The 23,479-nt window shown below is 36.3% G+C and overlaps 1 protein-coding gene across 7 annotated transcripts in view; it reads left to right on the plus strand.

Moving 5' to 3' along the window:
- ATP8A1 (ATPase phospholipid transporting 8A1) overlaps nucleotides 1–23,479 on the plus strand; it is a 248,531-nt gene that overhangs the window by 188,938 nt on the left and 36,114 nt on the right. For all 7 annotated transcript variants that reach the window (XM_017544905.2, XM_017544903.2, XM_017544902.2 and 4 more), the window contains 7 exons: nucleotides 5,217–5,400; nucleotides 5,492–5,602; nucleotides 11,549–11,623; nucleotides 11,728–11,850; nucleotides 15,155–15,233; nucleotides 20,535–20,596; nucleotides 22,515–22,571. In XM_017544905.2, the coding sequence (XP_017400394.1) occupies nucleotides 5,217–5,400; nucleotides 5,492–5,602; nucleotides 11,549–11,623; nucleotides 11,728–11,850; nucleotides 15,155–15,233; nucleotides 20,535–20,596; nucleotides 22,515–22,571 (691 nt within the window). The remainder of the gene's footprint in view (nucleotides 1–5,216; nucleotides 5,401–5,491; nucleotides 5,603–11,548; nucleotides 11,624–11,727; nucleotides 11,851–15,154; nucleotides 15,234–20,534; nucleotides 20,597–22,514; nucleotides 22,572–23,479) is intronic.

Raw genomic sequence — 23,479 nt, forward strand, 5'->3', positions numbered from 1 at the left:
TAGTAGAGACAGGGTTTCACTATGTTAGCCAGATTGGTCTCAAACTCCTGACCTCATGATCCACCCGCCTAAGCCTCTCAAAGTGCCGGATTACAGGTGTGAGCCACCATGCCCAGCTGGATTTCTCTTTCTTTTAACATTTCCACTTTTTGGTCCACTATCATTTTTTTTTTTTTACTGTGAATATACTTTAGTCATTTTTGTTTACAATTGAAACTCTGGGAATTCAAAGTTAACATTCTTGCCCATGAGCTTCTTATAGCCACCAGAAAAAGTTCCAGTCTTGCATTCCATCTTGTTCTCCTGTGCTTTGCCCAAATGAACCTTTAAAATGATCCAGCTGCCATTCAGTTTCACACAGATTCTCTTGCCCACAATTTCACCTAGGAATATCAAGTCCTCAAGAAGTGTGTCGTGTACGGCTCCTGGGACGCTTTTGCTTATTTTTTGTATGGCTTTTTCAATTTGGCTTAGGCAGAATTCTCCTCTGAGAAATAAAGACAGCATGCTTCCCACTGAGCTTTTTCTCCAATTCACGTACTAGCCAGACCTGGATTTTCTGGGAAGATTTCAGTTGAGGAAAGGGAACAAAGATTATGATAGCTTTCTGACCACCACCAACTTAGGTTCTTCGGCTGCTGGAATACTCTGCTTCCTGAGCTGAGCCTGGAGGTGCAAGTTTATCTCCAGCTCCAGAAGAGCCTGGAAGATGTCCGACTCGAACTTGTTCAGCCTCTCGCTGTTGGGCTTCACAGTCTTGGTGCTTGAACTGGACATGGCCTTCTCCTTGCTAAGCGCCAGCTTACAAAGAGCTTGCTACCATTTTAAAATCTGCTATGTGTTGAGTACAGTGGTTCAACATAACTAGATGATATTTTCTTAATAGAAAATGAACAGCAATATTATAGGTAAACTAAGCTTTCTGGTGTGAACACCATAATAAATATCTATACTAGGTGGAGTTTTCTTTTTAGTGCCTTTCATAGTTCTATTTGCCAATTAGTGTACACATGCACATTCATACATAATCAAATACACACCAATAGAAACGGTCCCTATTTAAACTATCTGAATCATTGAAGCAGAAAGCAGTACCTTAACCTATGACAACATAAATTCCACAAGAGGAGGTTTATATCTAAAATGCGTTTCAGAAAGGAAATCTTTTTTAAATTTGCTTTTCTCTTTCGTCTTATGGAAAGGCTATCTGTATTTTATTTCTGCAGACTCAGTCCCTATATTGTAAGGTCTCCCGAATGCCTATGACTGCACAGTATATCAACAGATGTTGGTTTTGGAGGCTAGGAGAGCTCACGCTCATCAGTCATTTGAATAGCACAGTTTCTTACCTAAAAGTGGCTGAATGTTTCATTACGTATCATATTGCTAAATATCATTCTTAAGACTTGCCATATAAGCTGCTGTTTTCATTCCAGTAACAAATTGATGGTAAGTTTCTAGAGGAGTTTAAATTATTTTGTAATTTTGGTACATCAGGTTTTTTTGCTGTATCTTAATTTCTTCTCAGTGTAAAACTTTATAAATTTTTATAAAATTTTAGTTCAGAAGGATTCAAGTAAGATCTTCTAGTTTATGTTTTTCTCTCCTTTTGTAATTTCTTTAATAGTCAACAAAATATGAGTCAGTGGGAAATATACTGATATTCACAGGAGAAATTTTAGGAAGTTTGTTGCAAAGAAAAGCACAGCAGATCCCCTCACTAGTGATTCTCACCTCTAAATAGGCACCTGAAACAGACCTTAAATTTAAAGTTTGAGGAAGTTAAAGAAATTTAGTAAGTACTGGGCTTGGTCATGATGTAAAACACTTCAGGAGAACTAGAAAATACTATATTTCCTCATATTCCTCCTAAAAATTTTTCTAGATTTACCTTCTAAAGGCAACATTATAGTAATTTTTAAGTTTCCATTATAAGTCTTTGAGATCATATAGTATTATCAGTAATAGTAATTTTGTGTATATATAAGAATGTTTTAGGTTATTAATCCCAAAACACAATCCAGTAGAATAAATTATTTTACTCTTTTTGGCTATCTATAAAAAATTCCTTAAATTATCCTTTATTATATGTCTGTATATATATGTACATATAATCTTTATTCATATTTAAAAAGGTGATTCATTTAGCTAATCCCATTAAAAGAGTACAAAACAAGGTTCATATAAGATGGACCACCTATATATTTCTTAGCTTAAATGTAAACTCCATTTCCAGTGCGCTGATCTAATGCTCACAGGGCAGTGAGAGTTACTACATAGCAAATAAGAAAAATAATGAATAACATGTGCAGAAACTACAGCCAAAATAATATCTGAAAAGCATATTGCACTCAGTGCACGCCTAAGTCGTATCACAAAGGAAGGACCACCCCCTGTTTGTGGAGCCACAGGGAAGAGAAAGAGAGGTTTACGGTACACATTGGATATGTAGTCTTTTTCCATGGAGTTTCTCACTTCTACCAAAGAAGAAAAATCAACAGTGGAACAGAAGAGAACTGTGAATGATTTAAATCCTGGTGGCAGACCCACAAATGGTTTAAAAAAAAAAAAAATCTCTGGGAAGAAAACGGTGCCTTTATGGTGTTTCAGAATTATACATAAATTACAATTGGCATTTGTTTAGGTTTTAGATATTTTCAGCCATGGTATGTGATTTTTTGATAGACATGGGAAGAATTAACTTGTTGTATGGTAAGATAGTTCTAGATTCATATGGAAATTGTATGAATCTATAAGCAAGGGTACCTACATCAAGAAAGTAAACTCTGCATGATCTTAAAAGAGGTGGAGACACAGCAGTAGAAAAGAATATATTCTGGAGAATTTTGAATGTGAAGTTAAAATTTATTCTCTGCTATTTCTGTTACCTGAAGTGAATTCACCTCTCCTTTCCAACCTCTGCCTCCCTGGTTCAAGCGATTCTCCTGCCTCAGCCTCCCAAATAGCTGGGACTACAGATGCATGCCACTACACCCAGCTAATTTTTTTTATTTTTTGTATTTTCAGTTGAGACATGGTTTTACCATGTTGGCCAGGCTGTGGTCTGTATCTCGTGACCTTGTGATCCACCTCCCTCAGCCTCCCAAAGTGCCGGCATTATAGGCATGGGCCACCGTGCCCGGCCAGTCATCCACTTTTAAAGCTTGGTAATGGAAGCAGATGCTCTTGCTAGTAGCATCTGCAGTGTACTTTTGAGATGTCTCTCACTATATCATTATCTTTTTTCCCTTAAATGGGCATTGTTGCTAAGGGCAATCCTACTCTTTGTTTTTAACACCTGATTAAGCCTTAGAGCATTGAATGAAAATCCTCAGCCAATTTTAATTTGTGTGTTGAAAATTGCAGTTTCAAGCAGAGAAAGCAGTGGTTGGTTGTAATCACCATGAAGAGAACTAAATGTAGTCCAATTCCTTTCTGATGCTTTTTTAAAATCACTAATATCAGCTTACCATGCAGAGATTTCTCCTTTATTACAGGTTCAGTTTATGGAAAAAGTACCACTGTTTCCTAGTTCCATTGAACCTTTAGTGTGACTTTATAATATATCCATAATGTTAGACCATTAAAGGGAATTTGATAATGTTTAACAAATGCTTCTCTCAACTCATGCCCATTTCCCACTCTAGATCATTTATTGGTGAGCATTCCTTTTTGACATTTACTAAATATCAGCTATAGTCCATGTTTAAACATTGGCATAGAGCCAGTGTTCTTACCAGTGTATATTAGCCTGGTAAGAAAAATTAAATAAAATGTGAAAATGAAAATTGCCTTGAAGAAAAATGAAGCTCACAGTGAAATTGCCTGTTAATGGCTCAATAGGCATTCATTTCCTTGCTGAGTTCACAGTTGTGTCATTTTGTACTATTGCCAGACTGTAAAAGGAAATAAAAAGAAAAAAATAAAAATAGTTTTTTATGTAGCAGCCAATTATTGAGTATCTATTTTGGATCAGGCACTAAAAATACAAAGAAGAGGAGATCAATGGAGATCAATTGACTCTGCAAGCAACTCACAGTCTAATGCAATGATTCTCCAACTTGAAGTAAAAACCAGAGTTGCTCTGGCTAAAGCAATTCATAGGGCAGTGGGGCCTCCTGAGGCACATATCTGTGCAGAGTATCTTCCACTAAGAATTTTTCCTATGGAGTGATCAGGAAAATGGACAAAGATGTATCGATTTTTTCAAAGTAATGATCTTCATTTTTCAATAGAATAATAAGTGATTTTTCAAATGTTTTAGCAGATATTGTTAGATATCTATGCCACATAACCTTGATAAAGAATTTAGTTCTGAGATGTTTTTCTTGTACAAACATTGTGTACATTAGTTGTTTATTGCTAATTATTAGCTTAATAGTTTGTTAGAGCAATTTATTGTGTAGTTTTCCTGCCTTTCTCTGTAGTTTCCAGTACAATGTAGACAGTGTCTTATGCTGATACATTCTGTCTTTGAACCCTCCTGTCCTTGTTCTAGTGTTTATTTCTTAAATGGCTTTGAAAGTTCTGTGAAAACTAACTCTAAATCTAATACCAAATATGATTTTAGTAGAGATGCTGGTGTCTTCTCTTCCTAGTTTGCATTTGTATAAGAGGTTGCTTGATTTCTACTTAACTCTTAGTGTCTTTGGAAGAAGATGAAGCCCATGAACTATTATCAGATACTTGGCATTTACCATGGTGTCTGAGAATTTAAGTAGAGTTTTAAGTTGTTTTAAGTGTATAGTACATTGTCTAAGATCAGATTGCAGATGCTCTAAACTTTTACTTTCCAGCTACTGTGTAGGATTTAGTTCGTATTTGACAGCATTCGTGACATTGTTTTTAATTTATAAGTGAAGAATTAGAAATTTTTATGTTATTTGTTAGGAAGTAAAGGTATTTCTGAACTCAAATGTTATTTCTTTAACATATTAACGCAAGCATTCTGGCAGGCTAACGCTTAACAAAGCATTCTCTCTTCCAGCTGTCACCTAGGGGTTTGCCTCTGAGATTTGTCTTTATTTATTTTAATTTTTCTTAATGTGATAACCAGGTTAACAGATGAGTAAATATTTGCAAGCCTAGGACTTTATCATTAGGGTTCTTCAGAGAACTATTCATTTAGGTCTTTTGCATCTCTTATCCTTCAACACAATGGCATTTCAAAATTAATTTTTCAGAAAACAGTAATTGACAATGTATTTCAATTTAAGGGTTTCTCCTCTTCAAAAATCTGAAGTTGTTGAGATGGTTAAGAAACAAGTCAAAGTCGTAACGCTTGCAATCGGTGATGGAGCAAATGACGTCAGCATGATACAGACAGCACATGTTGGTGTTGGTATCAGTGGCAATGAAGGCCTGCAGGCAGCTAATTCCTCTGACTACTCCATAGCTCAGGTAAAGTGTCATTTCTGCAAAACACATCATTCCTCTCAGTCAACTGTGCTTCAAAAAGGAAAATACTAATTTTTTCCCACTCTCGTTTTAGTTCAAATATTTGAAGAATTTACTGATGATTCATGGTGCCTGGAACTATAACAGAGTCTCCAAGTGCATCTTATACTGCTTCTACAAGAATATAGTGCTCTATATTATCGAGGTAATAGCAGGTTAAATTTAAAATCCTTGTCATTTGCATACATATTTAAAGAAATTTTCTTTATGAAGACATTTTCTCATTGTTTTAATTTTTTATTTGCCCACTTTTTATAAATTCTAAATGTATTAAAACAACTTGAATTAAACAACTTTAAAGCACCCAAGTCACCTCTTGAATGCTTTGCTGTTTAGAAATTTCTTCTACCAGATACTCTAAGTCATCTCTCTCAAGTTCAGAGTTCCATAGATCTCTAGGACAGGGGCAAAATGCTTCCAGTCTCTTTGCTAAAATGTATCAAGAGTCACCTTTGCTCCAGTTCCTAACAATTTTCTCATCTCCATCTGAGACCACCTCAGCCTGGTTTTCATTGTCAATATCATTATCAGCATTTTGAACAAAGCCATTCAGCAAGTCTCTAGGGAGTTCCAAACTTTCTCACATTTTCCTGTCTTTTTCTGAGCCATCCAAACTGTTCCAACCTCTGCCTGTTACCAAGTTCCAAAGTTGCCTCCACATATTTGGGTATCTTTTCAGCAGTGCTCTACTCTACTGGTACCAATTTATTGTATTAGCCTGTTCTCACACTACTGATGAAGACATACCCAAGACTGGGCATTTACAAAAGAAAGAGGTGTAATGGACCTACAGTTCCACATGGCTGGTGGGGCCTCACAATCCTGACAAAAGGCAAGGAGGAGCAAGTCACGTCTTACATGGGTGGCAGCAGGCGAAGCAAGAGAACTTGTACGGGGAAACTCCTCTTTTTAAAACCATCAGATCTCGTGAGACTTATTCACTGTCATGAGAACAGCATGGGAAGGACTTGCCCCCATGATTCAGTTACCTCCCACAACACATGGGAATTCAAGATGAGATTTGGGCGAGGAGACAGCAAAACCACATTACAGGCCAACAGAAATACAGTGTAAGCCACATTAGCAGAAGGAAAAATAAATTGACCTCAGTATATTTTATTTAGCTCAGTGTATTCAAAAGATTATCATTGTCACATATCACTGTAAAAAATTATTAATAAGACACTTTACATTCTTCATCCTAAGTTTTCAAAACCTGGTGTATATTTTACATTTATACCACATCTCAATTTGGACTAATCACATTTAAGTGTTTAAAAGCCTCGTGTGGCCAGTGGCTACCATACTGGGCAGCACAACAATGGTAGATAAATAAGTGAACTGAATGGTTAATCAAGACATGATAAATACATTGTTTGCCTTTTTTTTAAAAAGTGGCCATTTTAGTATCAGAAGCTATATTTGTAATACTTCTGGTGTTATCGCTTTCATGTTTCTGTTGGAGCTCTTCAGAGCGTGACAATGGCCTTCCCATTGTTAAGAAAACCTCCATCTTCCACTCCTGTCAAGGACCCACCATGCCCTCATAAATCTGCTGAAGGTTCCCTTACAGATAGATGTCTGTTCCTGCCACTTTACCCTTTAATCTGTTGACTGTTTCTACACATCTGTAAGAAAAAAGACACAGCCATTTGCTATATAGAAATAATCTTCCATTCTTTACTCTGAGAAATAACAGTATAAACAAAGTCAGTACATTGACACTTCCATTGCTGTATGTTTGCTTCAGCTGTTCTTTGTGCCTCTGTCAGAATGCTTATCTCCTTGTTAAATGTTGACTAAGCATAGTTCTTATTATGAGTCAGGCTAGTAAAATTGATACTTAGTTTTGAAGTATACAGGCAGTTTTTTGTAATGATCACTAAAAAGGTTACAACCCATTAGATAAAATAACCTAATACATAGAAACATAAACAAGATACTTAAACGAACTTACTTGCTATTCATTACTGCTGGATTTAGTCTGGAATAGTCTGTGTTTTTGAAGCAAAATGACTTCTAAAATAGTTTATGAGTTCAAAAAATATTCTTTGTCATTTATATAAATGTGTAGTTCTTTTCTAAAGTAATATTTGTCTATTCTTAATCCCTTCTATATATCTAGCTTTTGTAATTATATGTTCTTCTCATTCCACAACACTGACATTCAAGCAAGGATCAATTTATGCAGTTTATTTACATAGACTTTTTGAGATACCAGGAATTTAAAGCCACTGCCAGCAATAAATCTGCTTATAAAAAGTTAATTTTATAAAATAAAATAAGAATGCTCAACTTGCCACTTTTTAAATCTAAATTGACAGTGAAGTAGACAAAATTTATGTACTAATGGGAAAATAAAAACATTAAACTCAAATGAAAACAATCTGCATGCCCTGTTTCAAACTCAGAATTACGTGATTTGTGGTTGATTAACCCTCAATTTCTCTTGGCTTTGATTTTAAAGCCTCTTCATGAGATATTTGACACTGATCAAATTCTTTACACATTGAAAAGTAAATGAGTTCTAAACTTTACTGGAAATCTCATTTCTGTTTTTCTCTTAACAGTTTGTAGAAATGTATTTTGAATATAATTCAACTGTCTTGGAAATGAATTGACCTTTTAAATCAATTCCCAGATACCCAACTTTTGCCAGCTAAAACAAGTTCTGCAGATGTTAATGGCTCATGTCAATACTGTGAATGAATAGACAGAAAACACATCATTGAATGTCTCTAGTGAGGACAACTGCCAGTCTCGAATCTCTCCTTTCAGTTTTTTGTGCTGATCAGGCGTGGGAGCAGAGGACTCATTGACTATTTGTAAGCTGCTGTTTAATATGCAGAAATGCTCCATCAGGAAAATGAATGTGAAGCTTTACTGCCACGCCTCTACTGAGAGGTGGAATTTAGAAAATAATACCAGGAGAAACGGGTCTGAAATTTCTTTGCTAATAAAGGAATAGCCTTGAACACTGTACATTTTATATATTTAAAACTACGAACACTGCTTTTCCCATTGCTATATTGCTTAGGAAGGTCACTATCTAGATATTCCATTGCTGTAAATTATAGCCAGGCAAATACAGATTTGGCAGATGGTGATATAAAGCTCTTTCTTATGGGAGCTGCCCAGGAGCAGCTCTAGGTGTTCATTTAAATGATGGGCTCCTTTTTAAAGAGAGACTTTTTTATTTCTCTGATACCTCTGACTCCTTCCTAGTAAAATAAGACCTTTTCTTTCAAATGATTGGTCACGTCCAAGTTTTCTGGGAAGATCTCAAAACCAAGTAGTATTTCTAATTTCTAGAAGCTTTGATTAAAGTTAATAAGGTGAAACTGTCCCAGCAAGTTGTGCTGGAAGTTGAATTCCCTGTGAATTTAAATAACCTAGACACCTCCCCAGAGGGACTGGTATCTTCTTTCTGAATCCATGGCTCTGGTTGAAACAGAGGAGGGACTTTTATGTGTTTAGGAGAGTTTAGGTGTTTTTTTTTATTTTGAATGGAATATGTTCCTAATATTAACTGCAATCTCAGCCTAACTTGAACTCAGCCTGCTGGTAGACTAACTCGCTATTAAAGACCTTCTCTTTCTCTTTTAAGACATGTAAACTTGAATGTCAAAATATTAGTGTAAAAATGTAAGGTACTCTGTTGAAAGTTTCTGTTCTTACCTAGTCATTTCTTCTTCTTTAAAAATAAATTAAAATATTAATCCTTAAAAATCCAGGAAGTACATCTGTAAAAACATATTCACCTACCTTTCAGTAGGAAAAATAAAATGATAAAAATGTGTTGATAGCTTTCCACTTAAAAATTGTCTGTCATAAAGCAGTTTATGCATTTTAAAATACACTTTGGATACAGACATGTTAGTTTACTTGCAAATTATTTCAAATTTGAAACTTTCTGTAAATGTTGATCTGAGGGAGAATCTTAAATTTCAAGCTCATAGTAGCCGTTGAATCAGCACCAAATATTATGTACAAAGAAGCTAGGGGGCTATTCATATTTACGATTGTTTGCCCACACACAAACTTACTAACATAAACTTCTCATTGTACAGTATTGATAATTGCAAATGCATTTAGAATTACAACCTTTGAGCCAAATCATGTCCCTTAGATGAACTTGGTGTGCAGGGCGCTTCGGCTTTCTTCATACCAACAAAGGTTAGACTGTGTCTTCATAGATTAGAGAGGCCATAATTGAAAGTTTCTTTTAAAATCCCTTATATTTCCATCATACCTTGAGAAATCTGAAAGAGCTTTTTAGAATGAATTATAATAGTTCACAGTTGCCTTCATGAAAAATAGCCCCATCACCATAAGTATCCCAAATATGTATTTACATAATCCACATCTCAGGTCAAATGTGAAAGTACAATAGAGAGCATTAATGTCTGTTTTGTCAATTTGTGTATACTCACCAGAAAGGATAAACTTCACTTCATGTGAAGATGCTCAGTTCTTTTAAAGTTTGCATGCATCATTGATCTGGCTCTTCGTTTGGAGCAAATGATCAAAATTTTTCCATAAATATGTGTAGCAAAGCAAGTAAGAATTTCAAATTTAACTCTGATTTCTCTGCTTTTGTTATTGTGGTTAATATGTGTTACAGCCCTAATACAATTTGGACTTATTTTTAATGTGCTGTTGCAACTTTGTTTTCTTTTCCATCTCATAAAGCAGACATTAGTTTGTATACACGCTCAATTATTCCCTTCCACTATAAAAAGGAAGATCAGTGTGGATACAGAACCTGTTCATAGGGAGGCCAACCTGGGTACATATTGATAAATGGTGAATTTGTAGCAATTCATGCTTCCATAATGAGGTTAAATGAAACGTGAAGTGTAGCAAATTCCCTGCAACTGTGATTCAGAAATTCACTTGAGCCACATGTCAAGACCGCTCTCCTCTAACAGTTTTGTCGTTGTCGTTGTTGTTAGGTTTTGTTTTTGTATTTGTGCTTATGTAATCTCATTGCTGGACCAGCCTTTGTACTCTCTCAGATCCGTTTGATTTTTCATTATGCTTCAGGTCTGCTTTTTTTTTACAATAACGTAGGTACTGTTATTTACTGATAGTCACTTTAACTTTTCTTTTGTTTTAAACACGCTGGAGAAAAATTTGTCCGTTATGTCCTTTAATTTTGTTTCCGAGGTTAAGATTTCTGTTTTAAAGAACATTGTAAAATATGTAAGAATATTATGCTCTAGTCAAGATAGGATTTTATCAATGAATAAAATTTAAGTTAAAATATTTTAATATATAAACTCAAATTTAAGATTCCGACGGCAGTAGTTATCAAGTGCTGTTAAGAAAACCCATGTACTTTGACCTATTCTACTTTAAGAATTCATCCTAAGGAAAAATAAATATGTTTGGTTTCAGTTCAGAAATATTTATACCTGTGATATCAAACAACTGGAAGCAAGCTAAATGTCTAAAAAAGTTATATCCACATTGTAGAGGTTATACATTCATTAACATCATTTTAAAGGATACATGACAACTTAAGAAAATGAATATTACCTAATATTAAGGGGGACGAGCAGAATATGACACTTTCTATATGCAGGTTTCTAGTAAAGTAAATTTGTAAATTTAAATGAATTATACAACCAATGCAGAAGAAAATAGTGATTGTATTATTGCAGAAAATTATTTCCTAAATAAACAAGTGTTACTTTCATAATTTTAAAAAACAGTCTTTAAATAACTACATTCTGATATTTTAAAAGGGAATTAAAGCTGTAAAAATTTAATGGCACATAAATATATTCCCTAAAAGTACTGTTAAGAAAAACAAGATTGTTTCTTAGTTTTAAATCTGTGATTGCCTGTTCATATATTCCTTTTTTGATTCAGCAAGCAGGACCAATTCTGACATAAATACAAATACCCTATGAAAGCATCTCTTTGAATCAGAAAGTAAAGCAAAGAAATGTCATTTTCAAAAGAGTCATAAGTATATGTTAATGCTGCTATTATGCGGCAGTTGAGTGTACAACAGATTCTAAGCAATGCATTTATGTTTTTGTATTCTAATTTTGGGGGTTTGGGGTTTTTTTTTCCCCCCTAGATCTGGTTTGCCTTTGTTAATGGCTTTTCTGGACAGATCCTCTTTGAAAGATGGTGTATAGGTCTTTATAATGTGGTAAGTGTGGGACATTTAATAATTCCTGTTTTACTGAATACTTGGAGATAAAGGTTCACCCTGCATTTGGCTGCTTGACATAATGACCAGTTTGTGTGCTTTAGATGTTTACAGCAATGCCTCCTTTAACTCTTGGAATATTTGAGAGATCATGCAGAAAAGAGAATATGTTGAAGTACCCTGAATTATACAAAACGTCTCAGAATGCCCTGGACTTCAACACCAAGGTAGGATGCAGTGCCTGTGTGGGACACGTTTGGGGGATCTGTTTTTACTGCCCTCATTACATGGGGTATGTGGTTTTCCAAGGCCAAGGATACACTAGCCTCAGACAACTCCAGGATACCGACTATTGCAATTCCTGTTTCTTAAGGTTCTGATCTAGGCAGAGAAGGTTTTTTTGTTGGTTGGTTGAGTTTGGGGGTTTTTTTGTGTGTTATACAATTAAAATGTAACCACATTCACTTGGGCTTGCAAGGCAGCAATAAAGCTGGTCTGACCTATAAAATCATTGTCATTTTAGTTCTCTGGACTTCTGTCTTTGCAGTGTTGTGGGGACATGCTCACTCCTCACAGGGGCTAGTCATCTAGGACTGATAAGGACTGGCTTTATGTGTGTAAAGGGGTGAGAGATATTTAATTGCTCCTTAACTAATTTTCCATTTTGTGAAATAACTTTGTCCTTGTTAGAATTTTAGATTGATTGGGTCAGGCATTAAAATTACAGTCTCTGAGAAATAGTACTCAGGATTTCCAAGCCACATAAAATTAAAAATACAAGATAAACTATCCAGTAGTTTATCTAAAATTATGTTCTGGCTATAATCCAATAGTATTTATGTTCTGGTTATAATCCAATAGTATTTATCCCAGACACACACACACACACACACACACACACACACACACACACAAATCTCATTTCCATATAGCTTACTTTCCTGCAAGTATATATATATTCTAAAGTGTTTCCACTGGTATTGTTAATAATTCAAGTTCCTGTTTAATGTGAGTATGGAGGAAAAAATTTAATATTGCAGCAATCAAGGTAGGTGTCATTTTGAAACTAACATTTGTATATTTTTTAGTGTTATGAAAGCAACAAATAAAATACACCTTTCCAGAATTGTTTCTGTTTAATATAGTGCATGTTTACTAGCATGTTACTGATAATTACATGTAATCTTAACTCAGTGTCTTGAATTTAGGACAGTTAATGTAGGATATTTTAGTTAGAAATTCATAAAGCTTTCCAGTGGCATTTTCCACATGCCAAGAGAATAAAGTGAAACAGGTGTTTTAGTGCCTGAAACCTCAAACCATAAATGATAGTGCCCAGGTTTATGGGCAAAACGTTATCCTTTCTTCTGAGACATGATCTTCTTCAACACACCGTGCCTATGTATCCAGCTATACACATGCGTACAGCTTGATGGCACTGTTTTAAATAAAAGAATTTGATTACCTGAGAACAGACCAACTGAAGGATTTTTTTAACTTATGCCATTGGTTCTGAAAAGTATTTTTATTGGACTCTTTTAAAACAAATACTATTTATAATATGCAATATCTATGCTTTTATTTTTTAAATGTTTTACTTTTGAACTTTTAAATTTATTTATGATGCCCAGTTTGCCCTAAATTTCGTGACACTGCTGTAATGTTTTTCATTACCTATGGTGGGCATTTGCAAATGATGGCAAGCCACAATCGGGGTAGGTACAATGGCCTATGGCCTCTGGTTTCCCTGAAAAGGTGATCTGAGAGCAGCTGGGGAAGTTCCAGGCCTACTGGTATACTAGCAATAAATTCTCACCGACCAACCTTAGCCAGAGGTCTCGTCTACCATAGTGTGGGCTCCAGGGTACTGTCTCTGAAGTTAACCTCCAGCCGCAAATTTGGCCATGTCATTCTTGCTTAAAAACATAAATTGAGCCTCACAGATTACTCAAAATCATTCCTGCAAAGGCACTTTCTTCTGTACATGGCAACTTGGACACAGTTTTGTGGCCAGGAAAAGAGTATAGCAGGTAGTATATTGTTTTAATGTGGGAGCGTCATTCCTTGTATCTTTTATTGTTGAAAAAAGCCTTTCATTGTCTGTAGAGCCCAGGCATTCAGAAAAATCATCAGATCAACCCAAATGGGTTATACAATTTTATATCCATTTGAATATTTATAGTTTGTATACACGAGTTGCCAACCCGGTTTTATAGGGTTTATGGATTTTTCTAATGATTTCAGTGAAAAGTCTTTGATTCAATCTCATGTAAGTGTTTGAAAATTCAGGGACAAATGGCTACAAAATGCATAGTTGTATACACAGTGGTTGCTGGGGGTTCCAAGTGCGGCAGCATTGTTGCCTGAATGATGATGCTTACGTTTGTTATGGTAAAAAGGGTCGGAGGTTCTGAGGTCGTGACAGGGGTTAAAGGATTAGCATGTGACAATAAGTATCAGTCAGGAAAATGGAAAACTAGAACTAATTTTTCTTGCACCCACCTGTGCTTTCTGTCAAATAAAAACTTGTGGTAATGACATAGTGAGGAGAAGAGACAAAGGTTAATGAGTAACACAAGTTCAAATGTGTAATGTATTGGAGCGTAAATTGGATCATACAATCCAGTGTGGCTGGGAGAACTAACAAAAGAGATTGAGCTCACAGTGGAAAATTTTGGGAGGCAGGCAACTTAATTTCTGTTGTTTGAACAGCTTAAGACTATTAATACATGCCAATTTTATTTAGCATAAGTTTTGTTTGCAAGAAGCACTTTTAAATGCCAAAACTACAACTGTTCAGAGGGGCCATAAGAATTCTAAACAGTTTTTTATAACTTAATCTTTCACACCCATGTTACAAAGAAAGTACCAGCGATACTTGCTCCCTTGTTCTTAAAATACAATAGACATAAAAAGTAACTATTATATGATGTTATAATGATGCAAAACGTGGTATTAACAGGTGTTTAAAAATTGTGAAAGCCTTCAGTAAACTCAGTTATAGTCACAGTGCTTTATTTGTATGATTATATAATTTAAATAATTTAATGGCTATAACAAGTTTATATCTTGATAGTATAGTATAGAGTATGTCTCTTGATAAGAGAAAGCATTACATCTTTAGCATTGGAAAGTTTACAGTTGTATGTGGGGAAGAGAAAGGGATTTCCCCAAATTATAATTTTTTAAGTCTATTCTCCTGGAATTATGAAAATAGTCCCACTTAAGGAATTTTAGAATCTGCATTTTTTTTATTTTAAATTTTCTTTTTCAGGCAGAAATATAAATTTGGTTTTTGAAAAGTAGAAAAAATTTCAAGTGAAGCTGAAAAAACATTTTGAGAAACATAAAAATAAATAAATGACCCATGAAAGTCTAAGAGGCAGAAAGTGTCTGTCAGTTCTATTAATTCACAGCGGTGGCCCAACAGAAACACGTTTTGTGAATCTAGCTCATAGATAAAAAGAAAGGTCAGAGTTCACAGAGCTAGTTTATCGCAAATGGTTCTCATGGATTTTTGTTTTCCCTCAGGTTTTCTGGGTTCATTGTTTAAATGGCCTCTTCCACTCAGTTATTCTGTTTTGGTTTCCACTAAAAGCCCTTCAGTATGGTAAGTAGAAGGGATATGAATGCAAAGAGATGACTTTTTACTTTTTTAGAAAAATAACTAATTGTCAATGTATGTTAAAAAGTATAGCAGTTTCATTGTATGGTATTTCTCTTAACCTAAAATCCATGCATCCAAAAATTGTACACACTTTAAAGATTTTTATTATTCCTTTGGGAGCAAAGTGATTTAATATATGCAAAGCCTTTCTTCTTCTCATGTTTTGCAAACTTGCAGAGAGTTAAATTTTAGGGCTTTTCCCCTCCTCTGTTAATGTATAGTTTGAGGACAATAAGTGCTAATATTTTATGTAGCCTATTTATTATACCTGTGAGGCTTGTATCAAGCTCTTTATACTGAACCTAATCAGACATGCTAGTATTTTCAAGTATACTTGAGCCAATGTTTTGGATGAGGCTTTCAATATGTTTTTATGTTCATCTTGGAATGTTAGCTTTTGCTCTGTTCATTTTGAGGGGAGGGATTTTATTCTCTCAGTTTGGAGAGAGAGGATCATGGTGCATTTCCTATACACATAAAGGTGATCAAATAGCTACTTTAGAAAAGAGATGCCTGTGATTCTTAAGCTGGTGCTGCTCTGTCTTGGAGCAGACTTTGCCTTGAGATCCTGGGGAAGACACCAACTATTCAGGGTGCCTGCTTCAAAACTACTATAATCAAAAACACAACACCTAGTGCACCCAAGGAATTGTCAGTCCTTTATAAGTACAGGCCATACCTACTGTCTATCAGTTAGTGGTTGCCAGTAGAAGAGAGTGCTGCCTGCTGCTGCCCACTACTGATCTCTCCTCCATAGGTAGCCAGAGTGATCCCTGCAAAACATGAATCAGGCCAGGTACCTCCCTCCTCAGAAGTCCGTAAAGACTTAGCATACTTAGAACAAAATCCTCCACCTTCAAACTGTTCCCTATTTACAGATATTCGAGTTGGCTTTCTCCCCATATGCCTCAGGTCTGTGCTCAAGAAGCCTTCCCAGATCATCCTGCCTAAAAGAGCAACCACCACCTGCCCCCACTGCTCCTAGGCTCTATTTCTTTGTCAGCCTGTGTGTCTTCATAGTACTTGTCAATCAAGTTTCGATATGTTTGTTTCTTTGGTATGGTCTTTCTCTCTTTTAGAATTGAAGCTTCAGAAGGGTAGGTAATTAGTAGCTTAGTTGTATTCACAGTGCTTAGAAAAGTGCGTAACTTATAGTGGGCACTCAGTAAATTGCGAATGAATTACCAAGGTCATGTGGCATAAGCAAGGTGAGTATTACAAAGAAGCCAGTGGTTTCATGTTCTAGCTGAGATTTTAACCTTCTTTCTTTATTAATTGTTCAGTAAATTACAATACTAAATACTTTTCAATGTCTAGACCATGGCATGAGCATGGTAAGAATATTTAATAGAAGTGTAGAATATTGACCCAGGAGACCAGGAGAATCACAGTACTTAGTTTGCTTGCTTGGTTGGTTTTGAGATATAATTCACATACCATAAAAGTTGACTCTTTTAAAGTGTATAATTCAGTGGTTTTTAAAATATATTCACAGAATTGTGCAAATGTCACCACAATCTAATGCTAGAACATTGATATCACCCAATAGAGAAACCCCATACCCATTGGCAATCCCTCCCTGTTTCTCCATACCTTCCCCACCAGGCCCTGGCAACTACTTATATTTTTTTCATCTCTGTGGATTTGCCTATTGTAGAAATTTGTATAAATGGAATTATTATGTAACCTTGGTTCATCCATGTTGCAACTGGAATCAATACTTCCTTTCTCTTTATGGCTGAATAATATTCCATGGTATAGATATACTGCATTGTTTAACCTGTTCATCAGTTGTTGGACCTTTAGATTGTTTCCACTTTTTGGAGCAACAAGATATGGAAGTCCAGGGTAAAATTCAAGATATCCTGACCTTAGACAAGCTTTCCAGGTAAAATTTATTTTCAAAATACAAAATCGATATAGATTTGAAAGATAAAGCATGCCCATCTACTGAACTACTGTTTCAACCTTCTGAATTAGAAAAAAAGAAATTGAATATCAAAAGTTGCTTAAACCAGATAGCATCCGAAATACCTTAATAATGACAGGGTTTGAAAGGAATTCCCAAGTGGCTTGATCTTCCAGAGAAGCAGTTCCTAGATCCATCATTGCGTTTCTCTGGAAAGCCATGCAGCCATCCAGCTTCAATAAAGGCAATTTCACGGGAGTGCTGCTTGTAGAGATCAAAACTAGCCAAGACTAGGTAACACTTACTTTCTTTTTTTAAGGGATGTATTAACATTTAACATAAACTCTTTTATCGTTTTGAGGCTGAAGATTTTGTAGTTGTTTGGCCTTGTTTCATTTTTAAATAAGGAGTGTTTTTTGGGGGGAAGGGTTCTTTTGTTTTTTGGTTTCTGAAAGGATGAGGATACTGAGGAACTTCACACATGCTATGTAATATATAGCCACATATTTATTTATTACTTTGCCTCAGCAGTTCTGAAAGAGTAGTCTGTAGACCCTAGGAATACCCCAGACCTTTTTGTCATGCACAAACAGTGGTACCACTGTGCAAACTAGTCATTATATTGTCCACAGTCATACACTTAAGAATGTGCATGAAGACACCATAAAACTAATGCTTTTATTAAAACTCGAAGTATCTTAATAATAATCTGTGTAACAAAATGAGAAGTATTAACATATATATAAAGCACTTCTGCATACCGAAGTGCAGTGATTGTCTCAAGGAATGGTGCCTTCTGGATTGAACCAGAGGTTGCAGAATCATGCATGGGTAAAAGATCCATTCAAAATGCAAAGTACGCTGAGCACAGTGGTTCATGCCTGTAATCCCAGCACTTTGGGAGGCCAAGGCAGGTGGATCACATAAGATCAGGAGTTCGAGAGCAGCCTGGCCAACATGGCAAAACTCCGTCTCTACTAAAAATACAAAAATTAGCTGAGCATGGTGGCATATGCCTATAGTCCCACCTACTCAGGAGGCTGAGGCAGGAAAATCTCTTGAACCCAGGAGGCAGAGGTTGCAGTGAGTCAAGATTGTGCCACTGCACTCCAACCTGGGCAACAGAACAAGAGTCCATCTCAAAAACGAAACAAAACAAAAACAGTACAAAGTAGACCAATAGATTTTAATGTAATAAAGTACAGAAAGTTCATTGATACAGTTTCAGATTCCACACTGGCAACCAACCTTTAAGAAACTACCTCTACCTCTTTGAGAAACTACTTGTTGGCCAAGAGTAGTAGCTCGCGCCTGTAATCCCAGCACTTTGGGAGGCTGAGGCGGGTGGATCAATTGAGGTCAGGAGTTTGAGATCAGCCTGGCCAACATGGTGAAACTCTGTCTTTACTAAAAATACAAAAATTAGCTGGACATGGTGATGTGCTCCTGTAACCCCAACTACTCAGGAGGCTGAGGCAGGAGAATTGCTTGAACCTGGGAGGCAGAGGTTGCAGTAAACTGAGGACACACCACTGCACTCCAGCCTGGCTGACAAAGTGAGACTCCATCTCAAAANAAAAAAAAAAAAAAAAAGAAAAAGAAAAAGAAAAGAAGAAGAAACTGCTTGTTGAGTTTTGATATAGTATCAAAGACTATCCACAATTATTGGAAAATATTATTAAAATACCCTTCTGCTTTATACTCTATATTTCTGTGCAGCTGGATTTGCATTTTATATTTCAATCAAAACAACATGACAATCCGGCTATTTTCTATTAAGCCAGAAGAGATTGTAAAAATGTAAAATAATACCAGTTTTCTCACTTATTTTTTTGTTTGCTTTGGAAAATAGTTATTTTTCCGAAAACCTGTCATTATGTTTTGTTTTTATAATAAATCAGTACATAATTTTTAATTTTCTGTTTTAATTTCTAATTTGGTAAATATTGATAGACATAAACCACAAAAAAGCTTTTTGAGGCCCTCAATAATTTTTTAGTGTAAAGGGATCCATAGACCAGGAAGTATAAGAATGAGTGACTTACCCAAATTATTCAAATGCTAAGCATGCCTTCCACCTGGTACTGCTTGGTGCTTTACATACATAACTTCATTATAACTTCAAAACCCCCTCAGGGTAAATAGCTTCACTCCTTTTAGCTAAACTGAGTTCCATAGGGTTTGATTATAAATAATCCAGGATAACATAGCTGTTAATAGTGATAGAACTAAGCTTCAGTGTCTCCAAAGCCCACCAGTACCACTCTGTGTTTCATCCCGTACTTTATTCTAATAAATTTTGCCCTTATATATTTGACTCTGAATAAACATTGAATATGTGCATATATTATTGCATTACACATACCATGGATTTTAAATTTTTCAATGGTATCAATGATTTAATTATTAACCTATTACTTATTTTCACCTGATTTTATCAGTACCAGAAATTTTTGTACATCAGCACCACTTCCTTCATCTAAAGCCACGTTGGAAGGCGGCTAGGTGAGGTTGCTTACTCCTGTGATCCCAGCACTTTGTGAGGCCGAGGCTGGCAGATCACTTGAGGCCAGGAGTTTGACACCAGCCTGACCAATGTGGAGAAACCCCATCTCTACTAAAAATAACAAAATTAGCTGGGCCTGGGGACACGCACACCTATAAACCCAGCTACTCCGGAGACCGAGGCACAATAATTACTTGAACCTGGGAGGCGGTGGCTGCAGTGAGCCAAGATCGCACCACTGTACTCCAACCTGGGTGACAGAGTAAGACTGTCTAAAAACATAAATAAATAGAAAACCACATTTGTTAGCCATTGCTAGAATAGCAAAATACTTTAAAATATTCCCCTACCTTCAGCCAGACCCTCAAAGAATTACATGCCTGAAATCACACCGGCATTTCCTGGCCCTCTGTGAGTTGCTTTTATGAATCCCTTTTGGCCCAATGCCAACAACTTTATTGAGAGATAGCAAGAAGATTCCCTATGACTCCCATCCATATTGTTGAGTTCTTTATTACTGTCCATAATGCCCTTTACTGCTTTGTTTGAACAATTTGTTTGTTTGTTTTTAATCTGGTGGACTCTGAAAATTCATTAACAAGTCAGGTTTCCTTCTTCAATGTTGGCTTTTGTGGCCTATCTTTCTAGCAGCTTTGTTAGCACTTTCTTAGTGTTTGGGGTTTTTTTTTTAATTAGTCTCATTTCTGGCTTCATTGTGTGTCCCTTGGTTTCCCTCCTTCGTTCAAACTTTCTGAATGCGTTTATCTTTGAAAAGATTCTGAAACAATCTCATTTTCCTTTCTAATAGGCCTCTCTCCTTTTCACACAGGTACTGCATTTGGAAATGGGAAAACCTCGGATTATCTGCTGCTGGGAAACTTTGTGTACACTGTGAGTGTAGGATGTTTGTCTTGTTTGCATATAAAATTAAAGCCTTTCATCTGTGCTTATTTTATTTTTAAATTTAAATGTAAGATGTGTGTTTCTGGATTTCAGAGTTGTTTATGGTTTCCTTTAAAACTGAAATAAGACCCAGCGCTTATGACTGGGACTTATTTCATTTTTGTAAAATAATGAAATAAAATAACTAAAAAATAGAAAGTCAGTACTATTAAGTAGCATAAGGATTGAGGTTTTAACAGATCTGGTGGTGGGGGGTGCAGTCTCCTTTCTATTGGCATCAAGTCACCAACCAAAGTGGTAAAAGAAAAGCAAAAATGTTTCCAGGGGCTCGTTCTCATTACAACATGAATGCGAAAGCAGAGCAGCGGGTAGAAATAAATCAGAGTAAATATCATGGAGGTCTTCTGGGGACACTGTAAAGTACCCAGGTCTGAGGAGTATTTTCTTTAATAAATGTATTTCCTCTTCTTTTTGTTTCTTTTTTTTTTTTTTGAGAGGGAGTTTCACTCTTGTCACCCAGGCTGGAGTGCAATGGCACAGTGTCAGCTCACTGCAGCCTCTGCCTCCAAGTTCTCATGATACTCCTGCCTCAGCCTTCTGAATAGCTGGGATTACAGGCACACACCACCATGCCTGGCTAAGTTTTGTATTTTTAATAGAGACAAGGTTTTACCATGTTGCCCAGGCTGGTCTCGAACTCCTGACCTCAGGTGATCTGCCCACCTTGGCCTCCCAAAGTGCTGGGATTACAGATGTGAGCCACCGCATCCAGGCTGAATCTCTTATTTTAGAATTTTTGGATCACATAAACTAATTTTACATTTTAATAAGTTTTATTTCTGCAAATATTCTAAATTGCCATTAGCTGTCCTGCTGAAAAAGTTCAATTGTTCATACTGTAACCTAACTTTATAACCCCACTGGGAAGTGTCTAAGCACATGCTGTGTGCAAACCCTTACTGTGCCTTAAAGTAGGACTGGGCACTTAAAGCATTTATTGATCAAGTGCTAGCAAGCATCACTTCTATCGCCACAATTATCAAGAGGTTCCTTGACTACTAACAATATTTAAGATTGTATTAGTATAAATAAATAATATTCCATGTTAATCACTGTTCTGAGTATTTTACAGAGTTTTACTCTCAAAAAAAGAAAAAAAACTCTGTTTTATCAGTCCCAGTCTACACGTATAGGAGTTGAGACACAGAGAGGCGATGTAACTTGCTTTGTTCATTAACCACAGTAGCGTAAGTGCTAAAGTCTTGGGCACAGGTAGTCTGACTCCACGGCAAGTGCACTTCATTATTATGTTCTACTATGGAAAACACAGAGCAGTTAATCCAACCCCAGCTTTCTTTTGCAGAATGACTAGCATAAGCCCCAGAGATGGGTACATATATCACGGAGGAACGACAGTCTCATATCCTACTCAGCAAGGTTTTAAGTAAAGTTCCTGAGGAAGCATTTAGATTTCTAAATATCTGGTTATTTTACTTGTTAAAATTAGTCTTTGAAGTTCAGAAAGTTGGACTTTTAGTATGAAGGGTGATGTAAAATAAAGGTAAAGCAAGCTTGAAAACTCAAATTAATTCCAGGCGTGTGCTGTCGCTGTTCATGAATTGTACAGAAGAAATAGGCAAACACATTCAAAGGAGCTTGTGGATAGAGGGTCAGGCTGTGCAGGTGAGGGAGAGGCAAGGAAGCCGGAAGTGCAATGCTGCTGTGGGCACCTCTGACCTATCACAGTCCTGTTGGCCGCCCAGCTCATTCACCTGTTTGATAGTTGGTCATACAAAGCAAGCAGCAGTCTCCTAGTCCCATGGTTACTGTTCTTTATAACTCTTTCAGTCATTTGATGAACTGTCATGTTTATGAGATAAAATAACATTTTCCCCTTCTGTTTTAGTTTGTGGTGATAACTGTGTGTTTGAAAGCTGGATTGGAAACATCATATTGGACATGGGTAAGAAAATATCTAACCGCAACCAAGAAATGTCACATTTACTTATGCATTAGCTCCAGTTTTGGTGTTCATCACTCTAACTCGATATGTCCCAGGTCGATATGTCCTAGTCCACAGGATTTTTGTTGTTTTCTTTTTTTTTTATTATTATTTTTGAGACAGAGTCTCGCTTTTTCACCAGGCTGGAGTGCCGTGGCGCGATCCCAGCTCACTGCAACTTCCATTTTCCAGTTTCAAGCAATTCTCCTGCCTCAGCGTCCCTAGTAGCTGGGACTATAGGCACACACCACCACACCCTGCTAAATTTTTTTGTATTTTTAGTAGAGACAGGGTTTCACCATGTTGGCCAGGATGGTCTCAATATCTTGACCGCGTGATCCACCCGCCTCGGCCTCCCAAAGCCTTGGGATTACAGGCGTGAGCCACCATGTCTGGCCAGTCCACAGGTTTTTAATTGTGGGGTGTCAGGGATAGGGAAAGGAGAACTGGAGGTTTTAGTTGGGAAATATTGAGTTAAACAAACTTAAACAAGTGCATTACCGCAAGACTTCTCAGAGCCTTTAATGTATTGTCATATATTATGAGTATCCCAGGAAATAGCGAGACTAAACTTAAAGACTACAGTTCTTTTCTTAGAGGCGTCACAGGACTGATGTTCTGCAGAAAACCCATTGGGAAGTGATTCTGAAAACTGAAAACACTAATGAAAGATTTGTCCTCAGATATTTATAAATACCCAGTCTTCTTCCATTTTAGATACGATAGTTTTTGCAGTATACCCCCATCCAGTAGAGACCCAGGAAACAAAAAGAAATTAAAGTTTGATGTCCCTGGGAAAGACTGGCATGAGGCATTTGGATTTAACCGTCATTAGCCTACATATAATATTCTCACAAGGGTCTGACGTC

Source organism: Cebus imitator, unplaced genomic scaffold, assembly GCF_001604975.1.
Source record: "Cebus imitator isolate Cc_AM_T3 unplaced genomic scaffold, Cebus_imitator-1.0 Scaffold173, whole genome shotgun sequence".
Lineage (NCBI taxonomy): Eukaryota > Metazoa > Chordata > Mammalia > Primates > Cebidae > Cebus > Cebus imitator.